The sequence below is a fragment of the Cervus elaphus genome, chromosome 4 (genome assembly GCF_910594005.1).
Source record: "Cervus elaphus chromosome 4, mCerEla1.1, whole genome shotgun sequence".
NCBI classification, from domain to species: Eukaryota; Metazoa; Chordata; class Mammalia; order Artiodactyla; family Cervidae; genus Cervus; species Cervus elaphus.
This window is the reverse complement of record NC_057818.1, coordinates 46847297-46861788: the sequence shown is the minus strand read 5'-3', so window position 1 is coordinate 46861788 and position 14492 is coordinate 46847297. Positions and strand designations below refer to the sequence as shown.

At 52.7% G+C, this 14492-nt stretch overlaps 1 protein-coding gene across 1 annotated transcript; it reads left to right on the top strand.

The window, feature by feature from the left end:
- Positions 1 to 975: 975 nt before the first annotated feature.
- CLIP3 (CAP-Gly domain containing linker protein 3) lies at positions 976 to 14261 on the top strand. Its single transcript, XM_043893044.1, has 14 exons — positions 976 to 1137; positions 1454 to 1677; positions 5403 to 5542; positions 5627 to 5720; positions 5923 to 6084; positions 6451 to 6569; positions 7046 to 7282; positions 9846 to 9981; positions 10098 to 10226; positions 11120 to 11263; positions 11332 to 11455; positions 11663 to 11727; positions 12098 to 12170; positions 12750 to 14261. Exons 2-14 carry the CDS (start codon positions 1512 to 1514, stop codon positions 12802 to 12804), a joined length of 1644 nt encoding a protein of 547 aa, XP_043748979.1. The 5' UTR covers positions 976 to 1137; positions 1454 to 1511; the 3' UTR covers positions 12805 to 14261.
- The last annotated feature ends 231 nt before the right edge of the window (positions 14262 to 14492 follow it).

Here is a 14492-nt window from a genome sequence, read left to right as displayed (position 1 = left end):
GGACTTGTGGGCTGTGGTTGAGACACTGACTTTTATCTGGGGTGAGGTGCAGTAAGCAGATGCCTTCAGGAAGGTCCTGATGTGATAGGTATCAAGAGGTCCCTGTGGCAGCATCTTGCGGTGTTAGGGGGAGTAGGGAGAACAGGGAAGAGGCTGCTGCCATAGTCCAGGTGGGAGAGGATGAAGGATGGACCAGGGCCAGGGCCTGGGATGAGGGTGAGGGATGAAATACCTTGGAAATACCTTGAATGGAGCTACTGGGCTGGCCCATTAGAAGGATGAGGGGTGGAAGGCAAAGTCAGCCAGTTCTGTTGAGATCAGAGTGGACAGGGCAGGCCCCAGTCAGGTGTGACAGGCAAGCCACTGTGATGGAGCCATCCTGGGCTGGCTCCTGGAGGCCTTTCTGGGGAGGGGTCTATTGGCAGATGTGTACCCTACAGTGCCTAAGTCAGGTAGCATGGTGATTAAGCCGGGCTACTTGGATTCAAGTCTTAGCTCCATTTTACCTACTTGCTCTATGCCCTTGGACAAGTGGCTTAACTTCTCCGGGTCTGGTAAGTGCTGGGCGAGCACTCTGACAATTACCATAACAATGACTATAGGAGTCTCTACAAAACCATCCCTCTGAGACATCACTTGTCTAGGGCGAACATGGAGAAGAGGTCAAGTCTGACACGTCAGAGAGAGAAAACACCACAGAGACCCCCGCCCTAATTGGCCTGGTTTGCAGGCCTGCGGGGAAGGCGCTATCACAGCGGGAAGGACTGTGCCCGTTTTCCCAGGACTCAACGACTGAACAATTGCTTCATCGCTCTCCTTCTGTCTCCAAGCCTCACATTTTCTTGGTGGCCATTTCTTCTTCCCATCCTCGGCGTCTCTTCCCTTCCCATCGCTGCCTGCAGCCTTTTTATCAATGCAAACAGCCTCGCGCTGTCTCCGCCCCCGCGCCTGGTTGGGGGTGACACGGCGCATGCGCCGTCAGCGCCCCTCCCTCTCCACCCCCATCCCCCCCATCGGCGTCTGGGCCTCATCCCCTTCTCTCTGTCTCCTTCTCCCCCATCACTTCTCCAGACATTGACACCCCATTACTCCAGTTTCCCCGGTTTCAGCTTGGGTCTTCAGCCCCATCCACTCGAGGTAAGACGGGTAGAGGGGAGGCCCGCGGAGAAGGGGAGGGGAAAAGCATCCTGCATCCTGAGATAAACAAACCCGGGGAGGGGGCGGCCTAGACTGAGGGGCCTGACGCGGTAGGAGAAGAATGGGGGACTGGCCTGGGGGAAATGGTAGACCGTAGGCCCACAAACCAGGGTCCTCTGATGGGTGACTGACATCTCTATGGTTGCCCAAAATCCAGTGCTGGGGGCGTGAGAGCCATCCGGAGCCCTGGGAGTGTTTGGGGGGCTCAGATTCTGGAGACTGTGGAGCACCCTCTCTAGTTTACCTCTGCCCCCAGGATTTGCCTGAAGCCCACCCCCAACTCTGTACCTGCCCCCCGAGGGCCACCGAGGACCATGACTAAGACAGATCCTGCCCCCATGGCCCCGCCGCTCAGGGCGGAGGAAGAAGAAGAGGAGGAGGAGGATGAGCCTGTCCCAGAGCCCCCCAGCCCCACCCAGGAGCGCCGGCAGAAGCCTGTTGTGCACCCCTCGGCACCAGCTCCCCTCCCCAAGGACTACGGTAATCCCCCTCCCCATCCTGCAATATGGCCTGGAGCCTTGGGTGGCCAGGGAGGTCTGGCTGAAATCTCCGCTGATGGAGATGGTGGGAGGACTCCCGAGGATTTGAAGGTGGTCTGGAGAAGTCATGGCCCTTGCATCCCCACCCCCCTTCATTCATTCATTCATTCACCCACTGAAGAATGGAATTGGGATAATCCTAATATTTGATTCATGACACATCATTCAGTCCTTTAGTCATTCAACAAGCATGTTTGGAAAGCCTGCTATGGACCTAGGAGGTGGGGGCAGACAGATCTAGTCTTTGCCTAAGAAAATTCACAGGCCTCAATAATGGGCACACAGATAAGTACAAAAATACAAGTACATAATTAAAGACATGATGAGAATTGTGTTTGCCAAGAAGAGGAATCTGCAAGAGCCTTTTAAGATACAGTTTTCCTGAAGAAATAACATTCAAGGGAGACCCAAGGATGGATTGAGGGTTAACAAGGGGAAGGGGCTCCCAGGAGAGGTGACCACAGGAGTGAAGGTCCTGAGGTAGGAAGCTGTGGAGCTGAGAGGGAGGTGGCCTCTTAGAGAAATAGAAAGTGTCTACTCATTCAGCAGTACTATACTCCGTGACAAGCCTCGTGCTGGGAGGTGAAGATTTAACGGTGAGCAGTCCAAGCATGATCTCCGCTCTCAGGAGAGAAGGCAAGACTAAACAAGTAACAGATATACAAATCAGACAAGTTCAGGGGCTTCCCTGGGGGGGTCCAGTGGTTAGGACTTGGCACTTCTACTTCAGAGGGCATGAGTTCGATCCCCGGTCTGGTAACTCTCACATGCCATGAGGCATGGTCAGGAAAAAAAAAATCAGATAAGTTCAGATTGGCGTGAATGCTGTGAAAGAAATAAAAGATGGAGATGTAATAATAGAGAATGGCTAGGGGGCAGCACCTTGAGATGGAGCAGTCAGGATGGGTCTTTCTGACGAGGAAGCATTTAGGTGGAAACCCTGAGCATGAGGGGGGCTTCCCTGGTGGCTCAGTGGTAAAGAATCCACCTGCCAATTAGGAGATGTGGGTTCAATCCCTGGGTCAGGGAGATCTCCTGGAGAAGGAAATGGCAGCCCACTCCAGTATTCTTACCTGGAGAATTCCATGGACAGAGGAGCCTGGTGGGCTCCAGTCCCTGGGGTCGCAAAGAGTCAGACACGACTGAGCGACTCTCACTCACTCACTCACCCCAGGATTCTTGCCTGGGAAACCCCATGGACAGAGGAGCCTGGTGGGCTACAGTCCACAGGGTCACAGAGTTGGGACGCGACTTAGTGACTAAACAACAACTGAGCAAGAGGAGGAATCAACCATAGGAGAGCTGGAAAAAGAGAGTTCCAGGCTGTAACCAGCAAGTTGCAAAAGCCCTGAGGCAGGACTGAGCTTGGAACAAAAAGAAAATCATGGTGCTGCAGTTAGATCAGAGTTGAAGTGAGAGGTTGGCAAGGGCTAGATCTGGGAAGGGCCTTCAAGGCTACTGTGAGGACTTCGGGTATATTCTAAATGTGATGGCGGGGAGAGCAGTTGGGGGCGGGGGCATGTGTATTTAAAAGCAGGGGAGTGGCAGGTCTGATTTATATTTTTAAAAGCTCCCTCTGGTTACTGCATAGACAGAGTGGAGCTCAGCCAGAACTGGGTATAGGAGGAGGCTTTTGGATGTTGGCTGGGAATCCTCAGTAGCTGTACGTTCAGCTAGGTTCCAAGTTCAGAGAGTAGGCACCAGCAGGATAGGGCAAGTGGGATGGCCTCTGTGTCACTCACTAGAGGGATCAGAGAGGCTACAGGTTGCCCTCAGTCTGATGGAAAAATAACATTGTCTGGGTGTCCAGGGTGGGGTATCCATTCCGGAAAACTGGAAAATTTCCTTTGGAAATGTGGCTGTGGCCTGTGGCCTGCTGGGATGTCAAAGAGCCTAGGGTGTCTGTTCCCCACCCCCAGGAACCCTGTTGCTTGTAAAACAAGGAGGGTTTGGTCACAGAAGGTGAAGGAATCTGAAAAATGTGGTTGAGGCCAGAGAGAGGGCTAAGGTGGACTCCAAGAGAAACTCATGTATGTGTTTATTAAATGTGTACATTAATTCAGCAGAGACTGAGCATCTCCTGGATGCCAGGGCCTTGGGGATAAGGAAGAATAGAAATGTCCTAGTGAGGGGGACAAGTGAGAAAGAGAGAGAGAAGAAAAAGAGGGAAGAAGAGAAAGAGAGGAAAAGAGGAGGGAGGGAGGAATAAACAAGTAGTGGGTGGTTTTTGGTTTTTTTTTGCCACATCATGAGGCATGCAGGATCTTAGTTCCTTGACCAGGGATTGAACCTGGGTCTCTGCAGTCTTAACCAGCAGATGGCTGGGGAAGTACCCAAGTAGTGGTATTCAAAAGGCAAGAGGGACTTCCCTGGCAGCTCAATGGTTAAGACTCCATGCTTCCAATGAAGGGGGTGTGGCTTCGACCCCTGGTTGGGGAACTAAGATCCCAGGTGCCCTGCCTTGCAGCCAAATTAAAAAAAAAGGGGGTGGGGTGGGGCAAGAGATGGAGAAGGGCAGAGGTGCTCACTTAGCCAGGACGGTCTGGGGAGGCCTCTCTGGAGCCTTAAAAAGATCTGAGGGAAGACTGGCCCTGGCCAGAAAAACAGCAAGCACAAAGTCCTGAGACAGCAATTTGCCTGGCAAATTGAAAGGGTGGAAGGAGGCCAGTGTGACTGGAGGGGAACGAGTGAGGGGGAGAGAGCAAAGAACAGACAAGGCCAGGTGGTGCAGGGCCTGTGGGCCAGAGTGAGTGTGATGGGAGCCAGGGCAGGGATCTCAGCCAAGAAGGGCTGGGGTTTTAAAGGAGTATACAGGCTGCCTGCTGGAGACTATACGGTACTCCCCTGGGCTCTGTATCAGCTGGTCATTCATCTGCTCATCCATTCAACAGGCACTGAGTTCCCACCACGCGCCAGCCCTGTGCTGGGTGCTGAACGTTACTAGCGGGCAATCCTCAGAGTCTAAAGCAGCGAGATGGAAGTTCCTCTGGGTTTCTCCCTGGCTGGCCACAGGTTGGATCCTGCCCGTGGATACATTTTATGTGGACTGCACCGTAGCTGAAAAATTGGGGAGATTTTTCTTAAAAACTGATTTCTGGCTTTTAACTTTTCTTTACTCTGGGACTTCCCTAGTCATCCAGTGATTAAGACTTTATGCTCCCAATGCTGGGTGCCTGGGTTCGATCCTTGGTCAGAGAACTAGATCTAGACACTGCCTGCTACAACAAAGATCCCACATGCTGCAGTGAAGACCCGGTGCAGCCAAATAAATAAATCAATATTAAAAATTTTTTTCTTTACTCTGGAGATTCGGCCTAATAGTGCCCAGACTGGCAGGGAACCATGGGGCAGAACAGTAGCAATCCCTTTGGGCATGCAGACTCCTTGTCACACTCTTGTTTCATGAGGTAGAGTTGGCTGTTATACACGAATTGCCTGATCTTTAATTTTTCAAAACACAGAGGACATCCTAATTTTTATGTGAAACCTTTTCATTTTGAAACCTCATGCTGGCCACACAGAAAATGCCCAGGGCCCACAGGCCACCAGTGTGAGACCCTGCCTTAGAAGGTCTTAAAGACAAAGACCTAGAGCTCCTCTATCTCAGGGTGGAAGGAGGAGGGGTCAGGTTGCCTGGGGGTGACCTTGGACCTCTCACCACCCCAGCCTTCACCTTCTTCGACCCCAACGACCCTGCCTGCCAGGAGATTCTGTTTGACCCCCAGACCACCATCCCCGAACTGTTCGCCATCGTGCGTCAATGGGTGCCCCAAGTCCAACACAAGATCGACGTCATTGGCAATGAGGTAAGGACACTGGTGAAGCGAGGGAGGAGAGGAAGGGGTCTCTCACATGTTTGGGTAACCCTCCCTGGTCCCCGGTACTCTCAGATTCTGCGGCGAGGCTGCCATGTGAATGACCGTGATGGGCTGACCGACATGACACTGCTCCATTATGCGTGCAAGGCTGGGGCCCACGGAGTCGGTGAGGGTCCTAGCCCCCAACCATGAACCCCCAAACCTAGGCTCCCACGCCCGACACTCTCAGAACTCCAGCCCTCCGACCTCCATCCTGAGCCCACAGCCTAGGATCCCAAAGTGCAGTCCCTGAGGCCCAGGGCCTGCCCCATGGCTCTGGCCCCACTCTCTGGAGGAGGGGACCCGAGCTGACCTGGGCTGTTGCGCAGGGGACCCCGCGGCGGCGGTGCGCCTCTCGCAGCAGTTGCTGGCTCTGGGCGCAGACGTGACCCTGCGTAGCCGCTGGACTAACATGAACGCGCTTCACTACGCCGCCTATTTCGACGTGCCCGATCTCGTGCGCGTGCTGCTGAAGGGTGCGCGGCCGCGAGGTGAGGAGGAGGGGCCGGGCTGGGAGCGGGTAGGACCCAGACGAGGAAGGAGGTCTGGAAGCAGGAGGAGGGTGCTCAGGTGTAGGTAGTGAAGAAGGGTGGGAAGACGATTAATGGGCCTGGCTTGGGAGGGCAGGATGGGAGGCGGGAGGTGAGGGATATGGGGCTCAGTGGTCCTTAACGCCGCTGGGACCTGGCAGGAGCTAGTCGGGAAGGGTGTGGCCGAGGAGGGGCGGGGCTCTGTCCGAGGCTGCGGGAGGCACAGAAGCCTGCGGGTTAAGAGAGAGATGGAGAGATGGACTTCCGGAGACTGGAAGGCGGTGCCGAGGGCGCTCACCCGGAGCCCTCCTCTCACCCACTTCCCAGTGGTGAACTCCACGTGCAGTGACTTCAACCACGGCTCAGCCCTGCACATCGCTGCCTCCAACCTGTGCCTGGGCGCGGCCAAGTGTTTGCTGGAACACGGTGCCAACCCGGCGCTTCGGGTACTGCCACCCTGGCCCAGTCCTGTTACCTTCCTTTTCCTTCCTTCCCAATCCCTTTCCAGCCAGCAGGCCTCTACAGAGGATGGGAGGGGGGCAGGACCACTTGCCTTTCTTGAAGCTCTCATTCCCCATTGGCCCAGTTGGACCCTTGACCTGGTACCACAGGAGCCCATTTTCTGTGTTTGTCCTTCCATGGCCCCATTTCTGCGCTTGGGGTCTTGGCCCTGAAGGCATGACCTACAGCACTGAAGTGGGACCTTCATTCCCCGTTGGCTCCATACTTGACATCCCCAGGCTGAGGTCTCAGGGGTGGACTTCCCTGGGGACTGTGGCCTGAACCTTAATGCCCCATCCCTTCCTGTTGCCATGTTGGCCCAGGGCATGACCTTGCTTCACCTTGACCAAGGGTCTCTGGAGGTGTGGCCTCAGTGGGAGGGCAGCCTACTGCCACTGAGTTTTCTCCTGTTGGTCCACAGAACCGAAAGGGACAAGTGCCAGCAGAGGTGGTCCCAGACCCCATGGACATGTCCCTGGACAAGGCAGAGGCGGCACTGGTGGCCAAGGAGCTGAGGACACTGCTGGAGGAGGCCGTGCCGCTCTCCTGCGCCCTCCCCAAGGTCACACTACCCAACTATGACAACGTCCCAGGCAATCTCATGCTCAGCGCACTGGGCCTGCGCCTGGGAGACCGCGTGCTACTGGATGGCCAGAAGGTCAGGAACTGGAGCAGGGATGGGAGGGCAGGACTCAGTGCTCAAAGCTGGGGCCTTGGGCAGAGTCCAGACTCGCCCCCTCTTGTCTGTCCACCCTCCCAGGCATGCACACAGTGTTTATTTCATCCAACAGTTGTTCTGCTAGTGCCTCCCATTTTGCCCCACCCTGGGCTGAGCTCTTAGTCCAAGGGGGACAACAGTTCCATCTCCTGACAGTGACAGCCCAGAGCAGTTGTGGCTCTCATGAGGAAGCACAGGCAGAGTGATCAGCATAGGTCGGCCCCATTTGGGTCCCCCTGGGCCTTGTGGTCCCCATTCAGGGGCTACCTGTGTTCCCAGAGTGATCACTCCTTTGCTTGGGAAAAAAGTACTGATCAGAGAGATCAGGGTGTGATGGGGACTGCACCCACTTGAAGATGTGGAGGAGTGAGCCAGGAGAAGAAAAGGAGAAAGGGGGTTCTTAGGGAGAGGGAGCAGGGATAAAGTCCCAGAGGACAGAGAACATCTTCATTCATCCAGGCATTCCAAATTGAATTCATTTACCTGATGTTCTTCAGACTCCATGCTGGACCCAGCCTGTCCTTGGGGGTAAAGACCTGTGTCAGCCTCAGCCTTGCTCTCATAGAACTCCATTTCTATTGAATAAGAGCCAGTCAATAAAGTCAACTCACAGTTAAGATAATTTCCAGTAGCAAGGGCTTTGAAAACATTTAATAAATTAACCCTGGCCGAGGGCAGAGGTGGTTTTAGCTAGGGTCTTCTGAGAAGGCGTCTCTGAGGAGGTGATATATAGGCTGAGATGGGAAGGAGCTCACCTTGCAAAAATACAAGACAAAGGAAACCACAGGTACAAAGGCTCAGAGGAGTGTGCATGGAGGGGAGTTACCTAGGCAGAGTGAAGTGGCAAGGTTAGCAGGGGCTGGATCACACTAGAGCTGCAGGCCACTGCAGTGACTTTTAATTTTGTTTTTTTGTACAGTGAGAAGCCATAAAGTCACACTTTGTTTCCTAATCAAGAGTTTTGCATGCATCAGCCCCCTTTGGAAAGTTCTTATACATGATCTAATCAAATCAATGTGCCAGTTTTGAAAGCAGGAGGGGTTGACTCTCCATTTTACAACATAGAAGACTGTAAGAAATCCAGGGTGGTGAAACCTTTGTCTGGAGACATGTAATAACAGTCTCTGCCTGGAGAGAAGCAGCATAGCACAGTGGTTACAAAATCAGGCTTAAGATGTGCTCAAGCACATCTCAGCTTTGCCCCTTGCCAGCTGTGGGGCCAGTGATTTCACCTCTCTGGGCATCAGTTTCTTCATCTGTAAAATGAAACTAATAATACCCGTTTCAAGGGGTTGTATGAGGTTTATTTTAAAAATGAATTTGTATTTTACAATATTGTGTTAGTTTGCTTCATTGTACAGCAAAGTGAATCAGTTACACATACACACATATCCATTCTCTTTTAGATTCTTTTCCAGGTTTAAATTAGTTAAAATGAGTAAAGCCCTTAGAACAGGGCTTGGTGTACACCAAGTGCTCTTTGTGTGCCAGCCATTGTTCTGATCCCCACACCAGCTCTCCAAAGGAGGCACTATTATTTAGCCCATTTTATAGACAAGGAACTGAGGCTTAGAGCAGTGAAGGAACCTCACACAAATGATACAATAACCACATTCACTGCAGCTAAGCAATGTCACATGTATTGAAAATGTTTCCACCAGATAACCAGCCTCTGAGGTGGACTGTTATCCTCATTTTACAGGTGACACTGAGGCCCATGCAGTCCCTTTATGAAAGTGACGGTATACTAATAGTCAACACTTAATGATCCCTTACTCAGCACCAAGCCCTGTACTGGGGGCTTTTCTGTCTCTGTAGCACTCATGTCCAATAGACTTTGTGAGATTGAAAATGTTCTGTGTATTTATAGTCCAGTGAAGTAGCCACAAGCCACATGTGGTTTTAAGAACTTGGAATGTGGCTACTGCAATTGGGGAAATATTTTAATTTTAGTTTTTGTTTTTTTTTTTGGTCACTTTACTCAGAATGTGGAACTTTCCTGACCAGGGATCAAACCCATAGCCCTTACAGTGGAAGCATGGAATGTTAACCACTGGACCATGGGGGAGGTCCTGATTTCAGTTAAATTGTCATTATGTGGCTAGTGGCTATTTAGTACATTGGACAGGGCAGCTCTGTAACAATCCTGTAAGGTGGGTGCAATTTCTGCTCCCATTTCGCAGATGAGGACACTGAGGCACAGTATAGTTAAGTCACATAGCCAGTGAATGGTGATGTCCAAGCTGAGATGCTGAGATTTGAGCCTGGGGCTCCCTCATACACTCCACCATGCTGCTTGTGTGCCAGTGATTTTTTTTTTTTTTTCGGCCACTCTATGCAGCTTGCAAGATCTCCAGGGACTGGAGCCCTGGAGTTCACTGAGCCCTCAGCAGTGAAAGTGCTGACTCTTAACCACTGGACCACCAGGGAATTCCCCGTGCCAGTGATCTTATTATGGCCTCCCAAGGCCCACCCAAGACATATCCTCCCTTGTTTTCTCCAGACGGGCACGCTGCGGTTCTGCGGGACCACGGAATTCGCCAGTGGCCAGTGGGTGGGCGTGGAGCTGGATGAACCCGAGGGCAAGAATGACGGCAGTGTTGGGGGCGTCCGGTACTTCATCTGCCCTCCCAAGCAGGGTCAGTCCCACTGGGGTCCATTCAGTAGTGATGCTGCTGACTGGTGGGGTCAGGGGTGATGATGGGGCAGGGGGCAGAGGCTTGGACAACTCCCAGCCCAGGCTCTGTCCCCCCAGGTCTTTTTGCCTCTGTGTCCAAGATCTCCAAGGCAGTGGACGCACCTCCTTCATCCGTCACCTCCACACCTCGGACTCCCCGAATGGACTTCTCCCGTGTCACTGGCAAGGGCCGCAGGGAACACAAAGGTCAGGTGGAGCCCGTGGGGTGACAGGAGCCAGTCTTGAGGATATTCTGTGGGTAGCCCAGCTTCTGTGACTCAGTTTTTCCTCAGGCCCAAACTCCCATTTTAGAGGACAAACTCTGAGTCCCTGACTTTTGTACCTGAGTTTCTCCTTTGATTCAGTACTGGTCCCACCCAGGTCTTGGAAGGACCTGTATGTATTCCCTGCCCCCTGTGACTTAGCTTCCCCTTAGACCCAAAGGCTTTCTCCCAGTTTTAGGGAAGACTCTGTGGGGTTCCTGGCTTTAGTGACTTGATTTATCCTCAGACCCAACTCCCTCCTTCATTTTATTTATTTTCCCCTCTTCATATTTTTATTTTAAAAATATTTATTTATTTGCTTATTTATTTGCTGTGCTGGGTGTTAGTTGTAGCACATGGGATCGTCCGTCTTTCTTGTAGCATGCGGGATCTTTAGTTATGGCATGCAGAATCTAGTTCCCTGACCAGGGATTAAATGTGGGCCCCCTGCATTGGGAGTGTGGAGTCTTAGCCACTGTACCACCAGGGAAGTTCCCCCTCTCCTTCATTTTAAAAGGATAATTTCTGACTTTTGACACTCAGATTTTCCTTTGGCCTCCGTATCCTTAACTCTGAGAAAGAGTTTTGGGGTTCTCTAGGTTCTTGACTCACTTTTCTCTCTCACGCCTAAAGCTCCCAACCCCAGTTCTCTGACAGCTGGGGTTGTCTTCTTTCAAGCTCCCCAACCCCCCACTCCTATTTCAGAGAAAGGCTCTGCAGTTCATCTCATTTGAGCCCGGACAGAGTTCCTACCTTGTGGCTTTCCAGGTGGCACAGCATCCCCTGGGCTGGTGTCTGGAGGTCTCACCCTCACCCCTTGTTCCCCTCCACTCCCAGGTAAAAAGAAGCCCTCATCATCCCCGTCTCTGGGCAGCCTGCAGCAACGCGAAGGAGCCAAGGCTGAGGTTGGAGACCAAGTCCTTGTCGCTGGCCAGAAGCAAGGGATTGTGCGCTTCTATGGGAAGACAGACTTCGCCCCAGGTGAGGATCACTATCTGGGCTGGGGGGCAGACAGGGCCTCAAGGCATCCTGACACCCTCCTGTTGCAGGGTACTGGTATGGCATCGAGCTAGACCAGCCCACTGGCAAGCACGACGGCTCTGTCTTCGGTGTCCGGTACTTCACCTGCCCACCGAAGCATGGCGTCTTTGCACCAGCATCTCGAATTCAGAGGTGAGCCCCAGACTCTGATCATCACCCAGGGTACTACCCAGAGCCCTGATACCCGCCTTAGATGTCTCCTCCTCTTGGACCAGGAGGACAGAGTGGACACCCACCCCCATACCCTAGCACTTTCCTTGTAGGCCTCCTGCGGCTCAGCTCCTGCCAGACCCTGGCCTCTTGTGGCTCTGACTCCTCCCACTTCTCATGTCTCCCTAGGATTGGTGGATCCACTGACCCTCCTGGGGACAATGTCGGAGCCAAAAAAGTGCATCAAGTGACAAGTGAGTTGCGGGCTGGGTGTGAGGAGGAATGTGGTTTGGGAGTAGGCAGTAAGGTCATGGGTCCTTAGGTATATGCTGGTGACAGAATCTCCAGTATTTAATTGGGGATCCAGGAAAATGATGATTCAGACCCCCAAAAGGGTGGGTGTTATGGAGAAGAGGATGTTAACAAGGCTCTGAGCAGGCACTGGGGACATGGGTAGGTCTCAGAGGACACAGGGAATATTATTGACAAGAGAGTCCAGATGGCTGTTGGGAGTGTAGGATATTGGGGATGTAGATAAATATTAATGACAAAGAGTCTGGGTGGATATCGAGGACAGAGGTGAGTCTGTCATCCCATCACCTGAGACCTTGCCCTTCTCTTCAGTGACGCAGCCCAAACGCACTTTCACAACAGTCCGGACCCCAAAGGACATCGCATCAGAGAACTCCATCTCCAGGTGCGTAGCAACCCTTGGTCCCCTTTCCTGTGGGAAAATTCGGGGAAAGGCATCCACCAGGCCACTGGACAGAGGGGTCTGGAGTTCTGGTTGGGGCTGGAAATAGAGGTTAGGAAAACTTAGGACTTAAGTTAGCTTACCTGGAAACAGTCTTTAGAGAGTGAGGCCCCACCATGAATTCTGGTGAATTCAATTTTTAAGAGGCAGGTAAGACCTTCCCTGGTGGCTCAGTGGTAAAGAATCTGCCTGCCAAGCAAGAGACAGGGGTTCAGTCCCTGGGTCAGAAAGATCCCTGGAGAAAGAAATAGCAATGCACTCCAATATTCTTGCCTGGGAAATCCCATGGACAGAGGAGTGGGCTACAGTCCATGGGGTTGCAAAGAGTCAGACACAACTAGCGACTGAACAAAAACAAGGGAGACAGAACACCCTCTGCTCCAGAGGAGCCTGAGAGAGCCAGAGAGGTGGAGGCAGAACCCAGAAAGGCCAAATCCCAGACCCTTGGGGAGGAGCTGGGTGGGGATGGGTCCAGATGCTCCCGCACCCTGCACTGGGGTGTGACACAGTTCTTTTCCCCAGGTTGCTCTTCTGCTGCTGGTTTCCTTGGATGCTGAGGGCGGAGATGCAGTCTTAGAGGCTCTGGACATCCGACAGAGACACAGAGCCCCCTCTAGCGTCTCCTGACACAAAGAGCCCCCAAGTCACCCTGAGATAGAGATTCCCAGTAACACATCCAGAATAGAGACCCCCATTAGCCAGCCCTCGATCACTGAGGCCCTATTAACAGATTCCCCCATGATGACCCCCCAAATACAGACCCTATGTTACCCAGAAAGAGATTCCCTGAGTGTAGTACCTTCAGGCTAGTCCCACCCCTCAGATCAGACCCCCCAATTAACAGATTTCCATCTCACCCCAAATGATGGTGACTTCTCTACATAATGCTCCACAGTAGAACATTCCTGAGTCACTAGTCACTGGAGCAAAACCATTCCCTATTAACAAAGACCCTCCCAGCATCAAACCCCCTTGAAAGAAACATCTCCAGAGAAGAATAACAGACCCACATTTAATATCAATCCTGTCAAGATGTTGTGACTCCCATGGTCACCCCAAAACCCTTAGACTGCAATCAGAGACTCCCTCCATTAACAAAAGCCTCTACTCTTACCCCTCAAGAAGAGACCCACATTAACCAGCCCACTGTCACCCCCAATTTACAGATGCCAAAACAGTCCTGGAAGTGCTAATTACAGGACCCCCAAGTCTTCCTATCCTCTGCACCCTCAAGAAACCCCCAGTGCCTTGTATGAAGCCCACCCCATGTGGCCCACAGCACCTGTGCTGGCCAGGCTCCCAGAAAATTCTCTATTTTTTAAGTAATGATTTCCCCCTTTGGGGGACCCCAAAATTTGGAGGCCCCATTCTGGGACTCAGGATCCCAACCCCCAGAGTACATGTCCCAAACTTCCCTCTGCCCCTAATTCTGACAGCCCCTAGGAAAGCTCCAAACCCTAACTCCCAGGACCCCCAAATCATGGAACCCCAAATCCCCAGGGAATCCCAAACTTTAAAAATCTGATTCCAAGCCCCCAGGAAACCTTCAACCATGGAAGTCCCTATGCCTGAGATGGAGGAGACTGTAGTCAGGATATGCATCCTAGGCACCAGGAGACCCCAAACAGAAATTCTAATCCCTGGAAACCAGAGGACTTCAATGCCCCGAGTCCATGGATCTCAAGAAACCCAAATTCCAAGAGCCCCAGTCCCAAGGGAACCCCAAATCCTCAAGCTTCCCTCTCTAATAGACGAGGAGCATCGAGGCCTTGAGGGGATCCCAAATCCTGGAGCCCCCATTTCAATCTACCTTCTGGTCACAGGTCCAAAACGCCAAATCTAAGTTACTGGCCCTGGAGGACCTCAGCGCACCCTGGACAGACCAGCAAAAGCCGACGGAGACCCTGAAGGCCGAGGGTGTCCAGGGCAGACCTGGGGCCCTGAAAACCAAGAACAGCTCACGACTGCCCCTTCACTGCATGTCCCCAGACTCAGCATGACCCCTATCCCCTTCAATAAAGACGTTTCTATGGCTTTCTGTGTGCGGGTCGGTGTTTAGGGAGTTAACGGCCGTGCCTTTATACCCTTACTGGGGAAGCATGGCAGAGAAGTCCTTCCCTCAGTCTCGTCTCCCTACGGCTCGTATATAGGATGGCCTAACCTGCGGGGGTGTCTTTCCAGCACTCGCGTTTTCCCTGTGGGCCGCCAAGGCTACCCCTCCACTATGGGCTCGCTCCGCAGTGTGGACGGGTTCCGTTCTGAAGC

Excerpts from the sequence above, each read along its gene's own strand:
- CLIP3 (XM_043893044.1), top strand. The coding sequence starts at position 1,512 with ATGACTAAGACAGATCCTGCCCCCATGGCCCCGCCGCTCAGGGCGGAG. Across the intron at positions 5,543-5,626 it reads TCGACGTCATTGGCAATGAG|ATTCTGCGGCGAGGCTGCCA; the intron begins GTAAGGACACTG and ends CGGTACTCTCAG. Across the intron at positions 11,264-11,331 it reads GAAGACAGACTTCGCCCCAG|GGTACTGGTATGGCATCGAG; the intron begins GTGAGGATCACT and ends CTCCTGTTGCAG.